Here is an 18,438-nt window from a genome sequence, read left to right as displayed (position 1 = left end):
GACAAGGGCGTTGCGCTGCCAGGGGAAGCACAACAGGACTTGGGAACTGAAGTACGGGATGTGTCAAGTAGGGGCTGAAGAAAGAGAAACAGATGGGAGGTTTGGGAGCCAGGTGATAGGTAAGTGATAGTATCAGATGTATCATTCAGCAACACTTAGTGTAAAAAGTGTTGGAAAAAAACTGTATATCAGCCAGTCTTGCGTGTTCTTTAGCTACAGTGTACATGTTAATAAGTCGTACCACTCCCACACACCGCAATCAATTGCGAAATAGCAATCTATTTTGCAGTATCAGCTCCTGGTAAATTTCACTTGTGAGCCTGAAGCAAGGATAGGGGTGGATTCAAGGGCCTCCCCCTAAGGCAGTGAGAGGACCAGGGTTGCAGGACACTGTCAGTTTCGTTCTGGGGCAGCCAGAAGGATGCTTGGTTGCCCAGCAACAATGCTGCCTCCGCAGCAGCCTTGGTTTCCTGCAGTCCCAGATGCATCTCATTAAAAGGATAGAGGGATGGATGGCCGACACATTTTCTGAAGTGTCATTTTCAGCGTCCGGAGTCCTGGTATCTTGTTTATAAGTGGCACTTACAAAATACAAGGGAAAGAAAAAGAAAAGGGGAGAGGAAGAAAGGTCTCCTAGGATCTCAAGCATGCAACGTGTGGATCTCGACTCTCCAATTTCAGCTTGTCTAAGAGACGGGGTGCACAGCCTCCTTGAAATCCACCTGAAATGAATTAGCCTGAAGTAAAAGTAGGTGTTTATCTCAAGTCATTGCCTCAAATAGCTGACTACCTGTTGGAAGAAGGGTCTGATCGATGCAAACCAGAGCAGTCGTGCGTGAGCTGTTACACAGCGGTTAGTATCGATCAGAGCTAAAGGCTGCCGATAGGAATGTGGAGGAAACTGACAGGCAGAGAAGAGGGAAGAAGGAAACAGCCTTCGCTGGTGGCAGCCGTACAGAGGAAAGCCGATAAAAAGTCAATTCCACTTAACTGAATGACTGCTAACTAAATATTTTTGGGGCCAGAGCCTTCCCACGTAGCAGCTGGAGCATCTCTGTTCCGGAACTGAGACATCAAGCGAGAGCTGGGCATCGACAGGCACGATCACTGGGCCCTGGTGATGGATGGGGGAAGAAGAGAGCCCCTAGATGCAGAGATGGGAGTCTTTGGGCTCAGCCGAGCTGACTGGGGCACTCGAGGACCGCCACTGACCACAGAGCACTGCTGACAGGCAAGAAAGGAACAGGGTACAGGCTGGATGTTATGGAACAGTTGCTGATTAATTAGTTCATTTAAAACCGTGATCCTTTTTCCTGAACCTCAGTAAGGGCTGTTGAAACTAACGGCTGCAGAGAAAGTTGGACAATGGCTGGTCCTATCACAGTCAGAAGCAGAATGGTGCCACGTAGTGTAGTTAAAAGACTGGTTGATGACTTATTTTCCTGAACTTTTATGCCCTCCGAAGGATTGTAGTTCTTTTCCTTGAATTAGATGTGAACACGTAACTTGTTTGGCCAATGAAATCTGAATAGAAGTGATGCATGTCCCTGCTGGGTAGAAGCATTTAATTACTGGTATACAACCTTCCTGTTCTTTGCTTGCCACTGTGATCCTGGGTACTAGTGTTGATATGGATAAGAGTGAAACCGTCTGGAATGTTAAGCAAATGGATGGATAATTTTCCAAAACTGCAATGAATTTTGTGTGAATAAGGAATAAACTTTTATTGTGTCACATCACTTAATTTTTGGGCTTGTTTGTTACCCAGCATAACTGAACCTTTCCTGACTAATACAGGGGGGCTGGGTTTTAGAATCCTGTCTCTACCAGTTGTTACTATTTGGGTGATTTGGTCTATTTCTTAATCCACCCCAATCTTGTTTTATTTATATAAAGCACATGAAAACAGCAACGACAACAAATTACCATGTGCTGAATGCTCACAGGTGCAGGCATGGCAAAAGCTCTGCATATATTAACTTGATTAATTCTCAAAGCAACCGTGTGAAGAATCTATTCTTATCTTCATTTTACAATCGTGAAACCTAGCACTCAGAGAGGTTGAAAGAATTCCCCATGGTCACACAGCTTATAAATGACAGGCAAGAGTTCAAACCCAGGCAGACCAATTCCAGAGCACTTTTTCTTAACCATTTTCCTATACTGCCTCTCAGCTTGAGTACTTAATAAATGACAGGTACTGTAAGCCCAGGAATAAATTCACTGACTGACCCGTACTCAAGCACTCCATATGGGAGGAGAAGAAAACAAGATTGCATTTCTTTTGATCTTTTACCATTTTATACTCCCTATTCCCTTACGAGCCTATGTAGGGTTTGATCCTGTCTGAAATATCCTTCTCCACTTGTTCCCCAAATCCTGGTTATTTCTAAAACTCCAGATCAATTCCCCACTCATTTGTGATACAAACAAGGGAATTCCTTAGCATTAGAAGAGACCATCAGAGAATACGTTTCGGAAGAGTTTCTCATCTATATAACTGGGATAATAACACTCACCTCATGGGGTTGTTGGAGTAATGCTCATCTTTTATCAGTTGAACCCCAAAGAGATCCTAGGGAGAAAGGGGCATTACACTGAACAAGTGCCTACTTCCTTTGTGCTAAGTCTCTCCTTGAACCTTCCCCACACTCTTCCAAAGGGGATACCACTGACTCCAGATGACCGGTGGAGAAACTGAGCCTCAAAGAGTTGAAGTGAGCCAGGCATGGAGGGGCATGCTTGTAATTCCAGCACTTTGGGAGGCCAAGGTAGGTGGATTGCTTGAGGTTGGGAGTTTAAGACCAGCCTGGCCAACATGGTGAAATCCCATCTTTACTAAAAGTACAAAAATTAACCGGGTGTGGTGGTGGGTTCCTGTAATCCCAGCTACTCAGGAGGCTGAGGCATGAGAATCGCTTGAGCCTGGGAGGTGGAGGTTGCAGTGAGCCCAGATCACACCATTGCACTCCAGCCTGGGTGGCAGAGACTCTCTCCCTCTCTCATACACACACACAGAGTTGAAGTGATATCTAGTGTCCGTCTCTATTTTCTCTGAGCCTGTCTGAGACCATTTCACAATTGTGAGGAGTAACAGTCTTCTAAATACCTTAATTAGGAGATCTTCTTTGCCCTCTGCTTGTCAAATGCTGGTTACTTGAGAAATGCATTCTGTTTACTGATATATCAATGTATTGACGTGTACAGTGTGTGCATGTGTGTGCGTGTGTGCATGCAGATGTGTGTGCATGCGCGTGTATGCGCCCGTGCGTGCATGTGCGTGTGTGTGCATGTGTGTGTGCGCGCGCGTGTGTGCGTGTGTGTGCCCAGTAACCAATGTCTGGTGGCTCTTTTCAACTGATATTTTGGGCATGGGCTAAGGAGAGTGTGCTCAGGCTATTTTAAGTTTCTGTACTTAATGCTTAGCAATTTTAATAAACTTCATTCTGTTAGGTAGTTGACTTAATATTTTAAATATGGTTTTAATTAACCATCCTCCTTGTGTTTAAGGCAAAAGCAGGAAAACAGGGAAAGCGTCTAACCCGAGAGCTTTGCCAGTGATTCCACTCTTTGTGACAATGAAGGCCAGAATTCCAGAATGCAGAGGCGAGAGCTCTCCCAAAATTGTTTCTTAGGGCATAGACCTATAATGCTTAAATCATTTCTAATCCCACTGGGTTCTGTTATCCCAGCACAGACTGTAAACATTTATTTTTGGGCTTTCCCAGAAATGTGTCTTATGGAAGGGATTAGCTGTTTGCGCATGTAAAGTTCCGAAGGTGAGCTCCTCTAACCTAACCCACATAATTAAAGTGGAAAATTTTTGGTGGAGGAAAAAAAACACATCAGGGAAAATACCATGTTTGGAAAGAGAGCTGTACTCCTACAGTCTCAAGAGATGGCTCTGCATTCTCGGGCACTTAATTATATCCCATCTTGCTATGTGCTCCAATTCTTTCATCCTTTCGGTCTTTGCAGACAATACCAGGATCCCTGGCACCATACGCTCTTCTCTGAGAGGGTCTACAATGTCTAGCTTTGCAGTGAGACAGTAGGCAACTGGAGGACAAGGAGAGTGACACTGACATGGAGCCAGTGACTGGGTTTACACTATCATTTTAAAACATGAGGTTCATCACTTTTTAAAGTGTGGAGTATATAGGGAAGAAAATAAAAAAGAACAAAGCAAAACAAGAGTTTGGTTTTGGTTTTGTTTTTGTTTTTAAGACAGAGTCTTGCTCTGTTTCCGAGGCTGGGGTGCAGTGGAGGCGATCTCAGCTCACTACAACCTCCGCTGCCCAGGTTCAAGCGATTCTCCTGCCTCAACCTCCCAAGTAGCTGGGATTACAGGCGCCTGCCACCACACCTGGCTAATTTTTAAAAAAATTTTCAGTAGAGACAGGGTTTCGCCATGTTGGCCAGGCTGGTCTCGAACTCCTGACCTCAGGTGATTCATCTGCCTCAGCCTCCCAAAGTCCTGAGATTACAGGCGCGAGTCACCATGCTGGGACCAGACAGTTTCCTTTAAAAATGCAAATGGCTAGGGGCACTAGTAGACATTTGTCACCAACCCCTCTGCAACTGCAGTTTTGTGCCTGAGTTGGTGGTGCTGGTTCTGGAGTTAGACCCTCTGGGCTGCACTCCAGGTCCTGTCCCTTGCTGGCTCTTGTTAACTTCTTTGTGTCTCAGTTTCTCTATCTGTAAAGTGGGAGTAATAATAGGACTTGTTTTCTAGGGTTGACATGAGAATTCAATGAAAGAATATATGAAAATACCATGAGAACAAGTCAACGCACAGCATTACATAGCAGGACCTGCGAAAGGTCAGCTACTATGCCTGTTATAGATAATGAACGCCTAAAAATAAATCATTTAAGAAAAAACAACTGCCCTTGTGAAGTACTTGATAAACACGATTCATGGTCCAGAGTGCTTGATGTACATGACTCATACAATCTTTCACTCAACCCTAAGGAAGTAGGTTCTAGTAAAAGTCCATTTCACAGAGGAGGGAACACAAAAGCAAAATGTAACTTGCCCAAGGTCATGCAGCTAGGTCAAGCTGAGCTTTGAGGGCACGTCTGATTCTTCCTACTGGGCCAGCTAAGACAGGGTAGTTTTAAGAGGGGAACACAGAGAGACAGAGAGACTTTAGGACCCAGAGATGCTAGTCAAAGTGTTGAGCTGACACAATGAGCGCCACAGGGTGGGAGGGATATCCAGAGGAGAGGACCAAAGCATCAAAGGAACTTGCCTTTACCTGATTTTGCCTAGGGCCAGTACAATATCTGATTTCTTTTGTGGTCTCCAATGTTGCCTGGAGCAGGGAGTTACCAAAAGCCACAGGATCTGGGATCTGAGTCCTAAAACTAGGTACTGTATTCCAGTTCTACCACATATTCTATGATCTTGGCAACTCACATTCCTTTCCCAGCAAGTTTCATTTTCTGGGAAATGGGGATCAGAAATCGAGGCTCCCCTACCTCACGGAGCTGTTGTGAAGCTCAAATGTTTGGGGATGTTTAACTGCTCGGTTAACTAGAAAGCACTGTACAGAGATGCTAGATATTATTACTGGCTTGATGCCTCCCTGTGAATGCAAGAGGGATGCGGGTCCAGTGCAGTGGCTCACACCTCTAATCCCAGTGCTTTAGGAGACCAAGGTAGGAGGATTGCTTGAGGCCAGGAGTTCAAGACCAGCTTGGGCAGCATAGTGAAACCCTATCTCTACAAAAATTTAAAAATTAGTCCCATGTGGTGGCACACAACTGTAGTCACAGCTACTCAGGAGGCTGAGGTGGGAGGATCACTTGAGCCCAGGAGAATGAAGCTACAGTGAGCTATGATTATATCACTGCACTCCAGCCTGGGTGACAGAGGAAGACTCTGTCTCAAAAAAAAAAAAAAAAAAAAAAGAGTGGAGAGGGGATGCACTTGGTCCTTCAAAACTTTGATTTAGAGAGGACCCAAATTTGTGCCTCTCTGGATAAAACTTTATGGTGTCAGAGATCCTGGTATTGTCTGGAATCAATTCAAGAAGAGGGAAGGAGACTGGGAGCCTCGTGGATGAAGGTATTATGATAGCAGGTTTCAGGAACATGCTGTAATCAGCTCTCTCCTCTCTGTAGTTCCACTCCTAGCAATTTGAGGCCAGTTGGGGACTGGATGATGTCCTCTCTGATGCATTGGAATTTGTCCTGCTTTATGGTCTGGTCTGCTATAGGACCACATATCACACAGAGACACAAAGCAATTGACAGCATTCCGGCCGTTTCTTACAGATCCAATATCCTGTGTCTAGGCTGTATTTCAGGCCAACTTTTAGTGAAGTGGATCAATGCTTGAAGCACATAATGTAACATGATTCTTCAAGAGTTTGATTAATTGTGTCACAGTCACAGCCTCAGTTCAGGTTCAACCTTTTAAAAGTTTTATTATTGTATAAAGTGATCAATCAGGAGGAGAGGGAAGACAAATGCTCGATGTTGGCCATCTCTCTCTCTCGTCTTCGTCAGCAAGTGTTCTCCTGGTCAGTTCAGCTGGATCATGATGGAGAAATTCATGAAGATGCATGGCGCAGCAAAATATGGACCACCAAAGAGTGCTCTGAGTGGAAGTCCAGCTCCTCCAGTGCTGACCAAACTTGGCAACACACAGGAGGCCCTGGGGTGTTTTAAGAAAGTCAGAGCCCTGTATTTCACCCACAGAAGTTCTGATGCTCTTGGTTTAGGGCCTGGTCTGGGCATCTCTTGGGGATTCTAATGTGTAACTGAGTGTTATGGTGGAATTATGTCCATAACCTCCAGTATCCCAGAATGTGACTGTATTTAGAGATAATACCTTTAAGGAGGTAACTAGGGGCTGAGCGCGGTGGCTCATGCCAGTAATCCCAGCACTTTGGGAGGCTGAGGTGGGTGGATCACCTGAGGTCAGGAGTTCAAGACCAGCCTGGGCAACATGGCGAAACCCCGTCTCTACAAAAAATACTAAAGAGGCTGGGCGCGGTGGCTCACGCCTATAATCCCAGCACTTTGGGAGGCTGAGGTGGGCGGATCACCTGAGGTCAGGAGTTCAAGACCAGCCTGGCCAACATGGTGAAATCCCATCTTTACTAAAAATACAGAAATTAGCCAGGTGTGGTGGCAGGTGCCTGTAATCCCAGCTACTTGGGAGGCTGAGGCAGGAGAATCACTTGGAAAAAAAAAAAAAAAAAAAGAGGTAATTAGGGTACATTGAGGGCATATGGGTGGACCCTAATCCAATAAGACTGGTGTCCTTTAAAGAAGAGGAGATTCGGACACAGACACACAGAGCAAAGACCATGTGAACACCCTGGAGGAAGATGGCCAGCTACGAGCCAAGGTGAGAGGCCTCAGAAGAAACCAATCCTGCCAACACCTTGATCTTGGGCTTCTGGCCTGCAGAACTATGAGAAAATACATTTCTGTCATTGAAGCCGCCTAGTTTGTCATACTTTCTTTGTGGTATTTTGGGGGTTCCTGTCCACCAACTTCTGTTTTCTCCATCTCCAGATCCCTCTCTTGGGTCATATCCTGTTAGAAGCTGCTCTCACAGTAATCCCCAAGAAGGTATTAGCTGAACTTAAGGTTTTAGCCCTCCCACAAGTACCTATACGGGATTCTTACCTGGAGTAATCTAGGTAGCTGAGATGCATTTGGACTGATGGCTTTCCAGTCATCATTGCTGTAGTGACAGCCAATACTTACTATGTGCCAAATACTGTTCCAAGTGCTCTCGCTCTCTGTCTCTCTGTGTCTGTCTATATCTACGTCTATATCTGTATCTATTATTCATTCGTTGAATCCCCCCAATAGCCCTATGAGGTACGTGTGCTTAAAAGAGGAAGCTGAGGCACAAAAGGGTTGAGTAATATATCCAAGGTTTTACAGATAGTAAATGGTAGAGCTACGATTTGAACCCAGGAAGTCTGACTTCAGGTACCATGCTTTTAACCACTCACCGCTCAGATGACCTCAATGGCCCCTAGCAGGGTCAGAACAGACTTTGGGGACTAGCTTTGTTTTTCTAACAATAGCAGTTAGTGACCTTCCCTGTTAGTCTCCCCACCTCTTTTTTTTTTTTTTTTCCAGAGACAGTCTTGCTCTGTTACCCAGGTTGGCATGCAGTGGCATGATCATGGCTCAGTCCTGGTCTCAAGTGATCCCCTTGCCTCAGCCTCCCTAACAGTTGCGACCACAGGCATGTGCGACACCCAGCTAACGAAAATTTTTTTTTTTTTTTTTTTAAGATATGGGGTCTTGCTATATTGCCCAGACTGGTCTTGAACACCTGGGCTCAAGTGATCCTCCTGCCTCAGGCTCCCAAAGTGCTGGGATTACACGTGTGCCCCACTGTACCTGTACCTAGTTCTTATTTCTCTATTTCTAAGTGCCTGAGACAGTACCCTCTGTGGGATATTTTTTTTTTGTTTGTTTCCAAATATTACCCTTCCCTATGGGAGGATTATCCTTCTCCCATCTCATCAACATCAGACTTGGCCATGTGACTTGCTTTGGCTGCCCATAAAATGTGAGAGGAAGTGATGTTTGCTACTTTTGAGCAGAAACTTTAAAAGTCATCATGCAATTTTTCTCTTCTCCCTTCTAGCATGAGAATACTTTGAAGCTAGGCCCAAGCAGCAACTTCAGCTCAGGTCTCGGAATAAAGACAAAATAGAGGGGAGATGCAATCAACCTGTGAGCAAAAAAAATGGATATTTGTTGCAAGCCACCGAGACTCAGGGGTTGTTTGTTACTGCATCATTACTTAGTAAAAACTGACTGATACACTCTCTGAATACCAATATATTTAAGTGAAATGCCAGGACTGTTGTAAGGATAATATCTTTAATCAATAAGCATACTCTTAAATAACCAATAAACTATATTATAGCTTATCCAAGAAATCTTGCAAAACAGCTTTCTACCTTCTGTGAATACTTTCTGTGCATCTATCCATCTCCATCTCAGAAGGCTAAAAGATCATAAACCCTTGCCTAGCTCAGTACACATGGAGTTCATTCACCACTCAATATGTACAAAGAGAATCAGAAGGAAGAGATGGAGAAGACTAAATATTATTTTAGGTTCCAGGACATTGGATGGAATGGGAGAGAAAAAGGATTTATTTTCTTTCATAGATGGGAATTAGTACAAAGGCCTGATGAGACTGTCCTTTAACCAAGGACAGAGAATGAAAGAACTTGTCAATGTAAATTATCCATTCCAAGCTTTCGACCCTGCTGCCATTTTTGGTTCCAAATTGCTCACGTTTCTTAGAGGCTGCAAACTTATGACCTATGAACTGAATGTGGCCTGTGGAAGTCTTTTAACATACCAAATAAAACACTATTCTATGTGCGGATGTTTGAATCAAATTGATTGCCAACAATCAAAATTTGAGATATTTCAAGTTAAAAAAAATAGTTCAAGCTTCTCTTAATTGAAAGCCTTGGTTACACTGGGCTTAGGAAACTTCAACTAGAGTTGAGCAGCAGCTGCTTCTTATGCTGGGCATGGTTTCCACAGTCCCTACCTCTCCCTATTGCCTTATACTAGGCTCACTTCACTTATTTATATTCTTTTTTTTTTTTTTTTTTGAGATGGAATCTTGCTTTGTCGCCCAGGCTCGAGTGCAGCGGTGCGATCTTGGCTCACTGCAACCTCCGCCTCCTGGGTTCAAGCAATTCCCCTGCCTCAGTCTCCTGAGTAGCTGGGATCACAGGCACACGCCACCATGCCTGGCTAATTTTTGTATTTTTAGTACAGATGGGGTTTTACTATGTTGGTCAGGATGGTTTCGAACTGAACTTGTGATCCACCCACCTTGGCCTCCTAAAGTGCTGAGATTACAGATGTGATTATTTATATTGTTTACTTAACCCATGGAACCACTTGAGTTTGCCACCTTGGGTATCAATTAACTCCTTTCCTTTCCTTTTTCTTGTCCTTCTTTTATTCCTATGTCTTCCACAGTGAAAAAGGAGATCTCGGGGACTCTATTTTTGTCACTCTGAGGACATCACTCTTCTGCCTTGTTTTTGGAATTTGGGGTGACCCAAACTTGACAGTCCAGTTCTTTGGTTCCCAAAAAGAATCATTCTAAACTATTAGGTTGGTGCAAAAGTCATTGCAGTTTTTGCCATTAAATGTAATGGCCAATGGGTGCAGTGGTTCATGCCTGTAATCCCAACACTTTGGGAGGCGAAAGCAGGCAGATCACTTGAGGTCAGGAGTTCGAGACCAGCCTGGCCAACATGGTGAAACTTCGTCTCTACTAAAAACACAAAAATTAGCCGGGCATGGTGGAGCATGCCTGTAGTCCCAGCTACTTGGGAGGCTGAGGTGGGAGGATCACTTGAACTCCAGAGGCAGAGGTTGCAGTGAGCCGAAACTGCACCACTGCCCTACAGGCTGAGTGACAGAGTGAGAGTCTGTCTCAAAAAAAAAAAAAAAAAAAAAAAAAAAAAAAAAAAAAAGTAATAGCCAAAACTGCAATGACTTTTGCACCAATCAAATAAGACAATTCTAGGGGTGCAGGGAAGGGATGCTTTCTGCTAGAGATCCTGACAATGTTTATCTAATACCTTCTACAGTACTCAGTGATTTGCATATTTGTATAGCTAGCAGGTCTTGGAGCAGCATAAGCCTCCTGCCCACTAGATAATTCTGTTGCTTAACAAACCATAACAGCTTTGATTATATGGAAAATGCTAACAGTAAATGATTGGAAAATGATTTTACTGTTTTCTGTTATGGAAACTCACATGTAGGAACATTATGGAACTGTCTTGAAATTTCTTTTGCCTTCTAAATGTAAAATCACTAGATTTTGATATTTCAGCAATTCTAGATTTTAAAATATCAGAGCTGATGAGATCGATACTGCTTTTTAGATACCTACACTGCAGAGAGCCAGCCAGTGCTATCTGGATAAAGTAGACAGTGGGTAGGCATTTGCAAGCCTCTCACCTACCCTTTTTCTTTTCCTGCACCAGATTCATTACTATACTGACCTCTCATTGGCTAAAACTTTACATCAAGGCCCAGGGACTGTAAACCCACGGCAGCTTGGACTATATGGAATATGAATGTTGAGATACATACTTCAGTTCCTGAACTCAGTAATGAAATCACCCTCAGAGTTCTCATGCCAGCATTCAGCTAGCTGCAACTTTCTCCTGCTTGCCTTCTAAGGAGATTAAGAACGGGCATTTTATTTTGTTTCTGTTTTAGTTTATTTGAAGGTTTTATGATGTCTTGGTTGAGTGGCTCGTGGGACTTGCAAATAAACATGTTGCTTTTAAAAATGGCAAGTTGTTTTTATTTATTTCTTTTAGGTGCCCAGTGACCTCTGGGTATATTAGGCAGCTTTAAATTATAATTAAAATAATAACTGTCATCCTAAAACAATAATAGATGTTGAATGATACAAACACCAAATTAGGATGTTCAGAAAATCTGTATGAAGGAAGCCAGAGAAAGCATGGAATTAAAAACATTATCTTTGTGGCAGTGTGACCAAAGGAAACTTATCTCAAACAGCAGCTTTGTTATAATGTTTTATTGTTTTGTTTTGCCTTCCTATAAGGCTACTCAAAATTTTTTTTGTATTTCTTAGATTTGGGGTATTGGGGGGTGGGGGAATATCCAGTTCTTTAGTTGATCTTGTTATGACTTTACCGACAGAAGGAAATAATGAAAACTGCTTGTCATCGGAGAAAATCCCCTGTATTCTGATGATTTCTTGACAATTTCTCAAGTCCATGGACACAATCAGTAGAAGCCGACATTGTGTTTCGCTGGATGCCAAATCCTCAGAGTGCTTCTGAGTCCCTCTAAGACATACATCTGCATTCCTCCATCTGTCATCTTAGTTCATCTTCCTCTCCCAACTGTTCTTAAATTAAATGACTACATCTAATGGGAGATTTTCTCGTGAAAGCTTATGAGAATTTGCCTGAAGACAAATTAAAACATTGCAATGTAATCACCCAACTCCACTCACTGCTTGGCTGGCCCCAGTGCCTGCTTTTACCCAAAGGGGTTAATCAATGTTTGGGCCCTGTATAGAGAGAAGCAATCAGGAAGGAAGCCCATTCAAGAGGAGGTGGCACCCACCCGCTGATGGTCAGAGGGTCAGGGGATGAAGACTGGATCTGCCCGCTGCAGAGAGAGCTGTGAGATATGCCAGGGCTCCAAAGACCAGGACAAGAAGAGCAGGAGACTCTCTTGTAGGGAGTGAAAGAAAACAAACGTCTGGTTCTCGAATATCAAGGCATGATGCTTAACCCCAGGGATATGAAAGTTCCCCTTCTCTCACCCTCCACTCCCCATGGATGAGTGGATGTTTTCCTGCAGTTGTTACAGGTCACCAGGGTTGATGGGACTCTTCAGCTTGGCTGGTCATTGCCCCCCACTTTTTTTTGAGATAGGGTCTCACTCTGTCACCCAGGCTGGAGTGCAGTGGGATGATCATGGCTCACTGCAGCCTGGACTGCCCAGGCTCAAGCAATCCTCCCACCTCAGCCTCCTGAGTAGCTGGGACCACAGGCATGCGCCACTATGGCTGGCTAATTTTTGAAAACGTTTTTGTAGAGACAGAGTCTCACTGTATTGCCCAGGCCGGTCTCAAACTCCTAGGCTCAGGCAATCTTCCTGCCTCGGCCTCCCAAAGGGCTGGCATTACCAGTGTGAGCCACTGCACCCTGCCTGGTCACTGCCCTTTTATTCTCTAACTACACCATGTGAATCCCTTTCAACATTTGGTTGAAGGGGACAGCATCTCCAGCAATTCCACCTTATAGAAATGTATCCTAATGAGACAATGAGACAGATTCACCAAGCACAAAGATGTCCATCACATCATTGTTTACAACATCACTGCTCATTAGTAGGGAAATTAGTTAAATAAACGATGGTATATCCAACACTGGAATGCAATGTGGTCATTGCAATGAAACTATGAAAAATCATCAAACATTATTGAAAATCTATAACCCAATGACATGGTATACTGTTGCAGACATTATGCATACTATGATACCACTGGCATGAAATAAAACATATGTATATGTGTATGCATAAGAGACATCTGATAGGATGAAGTCCAGGTTAACCATGTTTACTTCTGGGTGGTGGAATTTTTGGCGATTTTAATTTTTATGTGTTGATAAATTGCTTGCATTTCTCAAGATATTGTACATCATCTTTTAATCAGAAAAATAAAGCTTAAAGCTAGGTCTACATTTGAGAGAAAAAAGAACAGCCTTGGTTAATGGTATGTGAGTCATTACGCTGTTCTCCTAAAGTCTCCAAACCCAAAAAATTTCCCAGGGCATTGAATCCTGGGAAAGAGCTTTGGCTGGGTCATGATGGGAACAGGGAGTTGGCTGCCCCTGTGATGCTCCAACTCTTTATTCCCAGGCTATGACAGTCTAATTTGATAATCATTTCCATTAAAACTTTATGCTCCCTACTAAACACTCAAAGTGCTTCCTTGGATCAATGCTTTCAAGTTCATCCTCATATCATCTTTGTAAGGCAGAGGTAGGTAGGGAATAAGAAGAAAAATTTCAGGACCCGAGACATCAGTGGCTATGGGACTTGAGGGAGACAATGGTACTGCCGAGACTAGTGTACTGGTTCTCAATCTCTCAGCTCAGGGCTTCTTCCACGAACCTCTAGTGCTTCAATTTCAGAAGTGAGATGGAACCAGGCATGGCGGCTCACACCTGTAATCCCAGCACTTTGGGAGGCCATGGTGGGAGAATCGCTTGAGGCCACGAGTTTGAGACCAGCCTGGACAACATAGTGAGACCTTATCTCTACAGATAATTTAAAAACTAGCTGGGCACGGTGGGCACATGCCTGTATTCCCAGCTACTTGGGAGGCTGAGGTGGGAGAATTGCTTAAGTTTGAGGCTGAAGTGAGCTATGATCATGTCACTACACTCCATCCTGGGAGACAGAGTGAAACCTTGTCTCAAAAAACACAAAAGTTTAAAATAAAATAACCTTTTTAATAATTCAGGAAATGAAACTAAAACCATCTGTATCTTTGTGTGTAGGGATGTTCAAGAGTTGGATTATAATCTGGCTGTGATCAAAGTGCTCATTAAGAGGAATATTTTTGGGCCTCTTATGGCCATTATGGGTCCTGATTCGTCCTTATCTGCTGAGACAGTGCTCTCAGGGAAGTCTGGAGTTTGGATTAAAGGTTTCAGTTCTACTATTAACAGTGACAAACAAAGGCAAGGGTTAACCTGACTAGGTCCCAACCTTTTCATACCTAAAACAGGTGGGGAGGCCGGGCGTGGTGGCTCACACTTGTAATCCCAGCACTTTGGGAGGCCGAAGTGGGTGGATCACTTGAGGTCAGGAGTTCAAGACCAGCCTGGCCAACATGGCATAACCCTGTCTCTACTAAAAATACAAAAGTTAGCCAGATGTGGTGGCAAGTGCCTGTAGTCCCAGCTACTTGGGAGGCTGAGGAACGAGAATAAATTGAACCCAGGAGGTGGAGGTTGCAGTAAGCTGAGATTGTGCCACTGTACTCCAGCCTGGGTGACAGAGCAAGACTCTGCCCCCAAAACAACAAACAACCGAACCAAAAAAACATTAATGGGAGAGAAAGCTTGGCCTTACACTCCCGAAGGCATCATTTGGAGGATCAAGTGATGGAAGAGCTAAGAAGTCCCTCTCTTTGACTTCTCTTTAGCCTTCTCGAGAGCAGCTGGTCACCCTACTCCACAGCACATTCTTGTAATATGCTGCCACTTACACTCTACATCTTGAGGTTTCTGCCTCCCCAGTCGGGCTGTGAAAGAACAAAGTCAAGAATGATTCTGAGTCAATATAATACCACGCCTATGACCTAATACCGCAGTTTTCAATAGATGTTTGCCGACTGGGTGAATGGTTCAGAAATTCAAAGTACTCCACCAGGGAAATACCTTAGAGATTGCAACAGAGAAACTCATGGAACTGTTTTACTCTGAAATATACGATGTATTACCCATTTAAAAAAGGTCACACACTTTCTGAGATTGTTAGAGTATGTGGAATGACAAAAGTAGTTGCCGACATTTGACTGGTCACTTTGTGCCAAGCACTGTGCTAATCTCTAAATATATATATACACACATATACATATATATACATATGTGTGTGTGTATATACATACATATATATATATATATATATTTTTTTTTTTTTTTTTTCCAGAGACAGGGTTTCGCTCTGTCACCCAGGCTGGAGTGCAGTGGCTCGATCATAGTTTACTGTAGCCTTGAACTCCTGGGCTCAAGGGATACTCCCATCTCAGCCTCCCGAGCAGTAGGGACTACAGTTGTTCTCCACTGTGTAGGACTGATTTCTAAATTTTTTGTGGAGACAGGGTCTTGTTTTGTTACCCAGGCTGGTCTCAAACTCCTGGGCTCAAGCGATCCTCCTGCCTCTGCCTCCCAAAGTGTTGGGATTACAGGTATAAGGCATCACATCATGCTGAGCTAAATAAATTTTCTAATTTAATCCTACCAACCTCCCTCTGAGGTAGGTGGCATTATCATTCCAGTTTTTCAGATTCTGATTCTGAGGCTCAGGAGGTAGTCTGCCCATGCGGAGAAAGAATAGGTCTGGAAGCCACTTCCCAGCCTGTAATCTTGATCTCTTTCCTGACTGTGTGTCTGGGGCAGATTTGCAACAAAGAGCAGGGTGGTTTGGGACCTGTTTATTTTCATTCTAACTCAGGGTTTATATTGAGTTGGCTTCTTGCAGATGCTCTTTCAACCAGCCCGTGCTGAGCAGGTGAAACTGAACAAGGCCGTGATAAAGGCTCAGGTGGTTGCACATCATCACCCTGCCTTCTGACAATATCATTCACCTTCAGAGCATTAGCTCAAACATGGTCCCTCCCTTTGTTTCTTAAATGTTCCCATTTTCCTTTACTTCTCTCTCGGTTTCCTCTTAACCAGCTGAGTGACAGAAACTCAATGCTGACCACTTCATTAGCCGATGACCTTGTCCCTCTGGCCTTTTGCCCTGCCTGCTCTCCGGGGCAGGTTACCTTACGTCATAAGTCCTTGTCAAAGGTCAGGACCTCTGAGCCATCAGCACTGGGCATGTTGTTTTAATATATATCTAGAGAAATCAGGGCTGTCGGATCACATTAGGTCCTATTTACGGATTGCACGCCAATACCCGCCGTAGAGAAGAACTGTTACCTTTGAAATACAATCATGGCTAGTTAACCAGTGAGTACAGAAGGGGGATTATATTCCATCAGTGAGGCCCTTGTAATCTGTTTCTCCCCCCATCGGCAGGGCTACCTTTCTTCCTGTACAGAGAAAATCCTTATAAACAGTAGTCACATAAAGGAGTGAGGCTAAGAGATACATTGTGTTTTTAAAACCAGATGCATTAATGAGTGTGTGAGGGGTAGTGTGGAGTGTGATAAAGAGTGCCGCTCTTGCTAGCGTGAATTGGCATGAGGCTCTGGCTAGCTGTTGATACGGTAATAAAATGATAAAGTTAACAGCTGCTATCCGTTGAGTGGTTATAGGCACAAGACTAAGCATTTTATACGCACTACCCTGTTTGAGAGTCGTAATATCCTTATAGGTCAGATACTACTATGTCCATTTCAAGGATGGAGAAACTGACATCCAGAAAGGCCCAGTGATTGGTCCATATTCCAAGGCAATGAAGTGATGGGGAAGGAACTGACTCCAAAGCTGCTCCTAATCCCCAGGCTTCCATGATTCTGCCAGGATACAATTTGGTCTCTTCTTTGGGGTGGGGTTTTAGGTGATGTTTAAGGAGAACCATATTGTCATTTCGCTTCTAGGGAGGGGCCTCAAATATCTCACTTGATCCAACAGATTTTTTTTTCTTTTAAAACTGAGTCTGGGAATAAGCCAACCTTGTTTTCCCCCTTTCTTCTCCAGGATTGGTTTAAGCTCACTCTCACATCTCATGGGAGTCTGGTTAGACGGATCCCTTGATGGAGGTTAGAACTAGCTCTCGTAGCCTATTTTTTAAGGAAAGTATGACATTAGAAAATGAGACAGGAATGGACCCCAAGAAGAGAAGAAAACTCACCAGGCTGGAGAATAGGGTCAACTTCTAACAAATGCTTCACCAAGAAATGCTCAGAGAGGAGAAGTGAGAAGACTGACAAAGATAATATTGGCAGAGACATAGTAGGGTGGGTGAAATTGCTTTTTTCTTCTTCCTTCACCCGAACAGCATATTTCTGTCACATTCATTGTGTTTTGTCCACGGAAAGCTCAGCCAGGGAAGGTAAACGCTATTGTTTTGCAGCAAACCCGCTTTTCTAACTAGAGAAATACAGACTGAAAAATGCACACAGAAATGCCCGCTTGTCTCTTTCTTGAAACCCCAGGCACACTGCAGAGGTGTCTAGTAACACAGCAATTTCCTTTGAACTGTTTGGTTTTGTTTGGCGTCGTTGTCTGGCTGGTTAGTCTTTTTTGACTGTGTTAACTCACCTGGTATAACATTTTCTTTCATTGAGAAACAAGAAAGCTAGAACTCACCTCTCTAATTCCAGCAAAGCTGGACACCATCCAATAGCACTAGGCTAGACTTCTGGGGGCTGTAACTTATATCTTCTGAGCTGAGGAAGAAAAGAAAGGAGAAAAACACGGTTGGGAGATGTTTGGCAAACCGTCGTAGGCCGAATGGTTAATGAATGAGATGATTCTCCCATTGTTTTTCACTTATTTTTCTTAAATAAGATTTGTTTCTAGGTTGAGGGTTTACTCAAGTCACCCCCTCATCGGCCAGCGTCATAGGCAAATGACACAGTTCCCTGTATTCACTTATGTTGCCTAGGCTGTAGAAAAGCACATTCTTGAACTGGGAAAGGCATTTTTAAAAATGCAACTCAGGGCAGCCAACCTCAAGACAGCATCTGATATTAATTAAAAATCATAAAACACTCTAAGTTGAACTAAAGAAATACTGGTAGCGGGATCAGGACGAGGATGAGAGAAACTGAGAGTGAAATCCCGTACTCGTTGAATGTGACCGTCAGCCTTCGAGTTTCTCCCGGCCACCGCATTTCTGCCTGTCCATCCCGGGGAAAGGATTCAAATGGTGTTAACTACTGAACACTTGCCTCGTTTTCCATTCCTCTTTCCCTGGGTAGCTGCGGTGAGTTGGCTGCCGAGATGTAGCCCTGAACCTATCCATCAAGTCTAAGGAAGAGAGAGTTAGAAAGGCAAACATTATCTGGAATCAATATCTTTACAAATCCAAAGGAAACCCCAGCTCCCGAAGGGTTAAGCCAGGGAAGGAAAAGCCATCAGGCTGTTTAGTGAGCTAATGTTTTTATTGATGGGGGAAGCCTTTAAGTCTCTAACAGGAAAAGTGGGGAAAGTGGCAGATTGTTTGG

The 18,438-nt window shown here is 43.8% G+C and overlaps 1 protein-coding gene across 1 annotated transcript; it reads right to left on the bottom strand.

The window, feature by feature from the left end:
- Positions 1–976: 976 nt before the first annotated feature.
- C20H16orf47 (chromosome 20 C16orf47 homolog) lies at positions 977–18,105 on the bottom strand. Its single transcript, XM_025369722.1, is given in 3 exon segments — positions 977–1,221; positions 4,572–4,692; positions 18,007–18,105. Coding segments are annotated over 3 exon segments (465 nt in total).
- Between the last annotated feature and the right edge of the window lie 333 nt (positions 18,106–18,438).

The sequence above is a fragment of the Theropithecus gelada genome, chromosome 20 (assembly GCF_003255815.1).
Source record: "Theropithecus gelada isolate Dixy chromosome 20, Tgel_1.0, whole genome shotgun sequence".
In the NCBI taxonomy this organism is placed as follows: Eukaryota; Metazoa; Chordata; class Mammalia; order Primates; family Cercopithecidae; genus Theropithecus; species Theropithecus gelada.
Note: the sequence above shows the minus strand (reverse complement) of the source record. Positions and strands in the feature narration are given on the sequence as shown.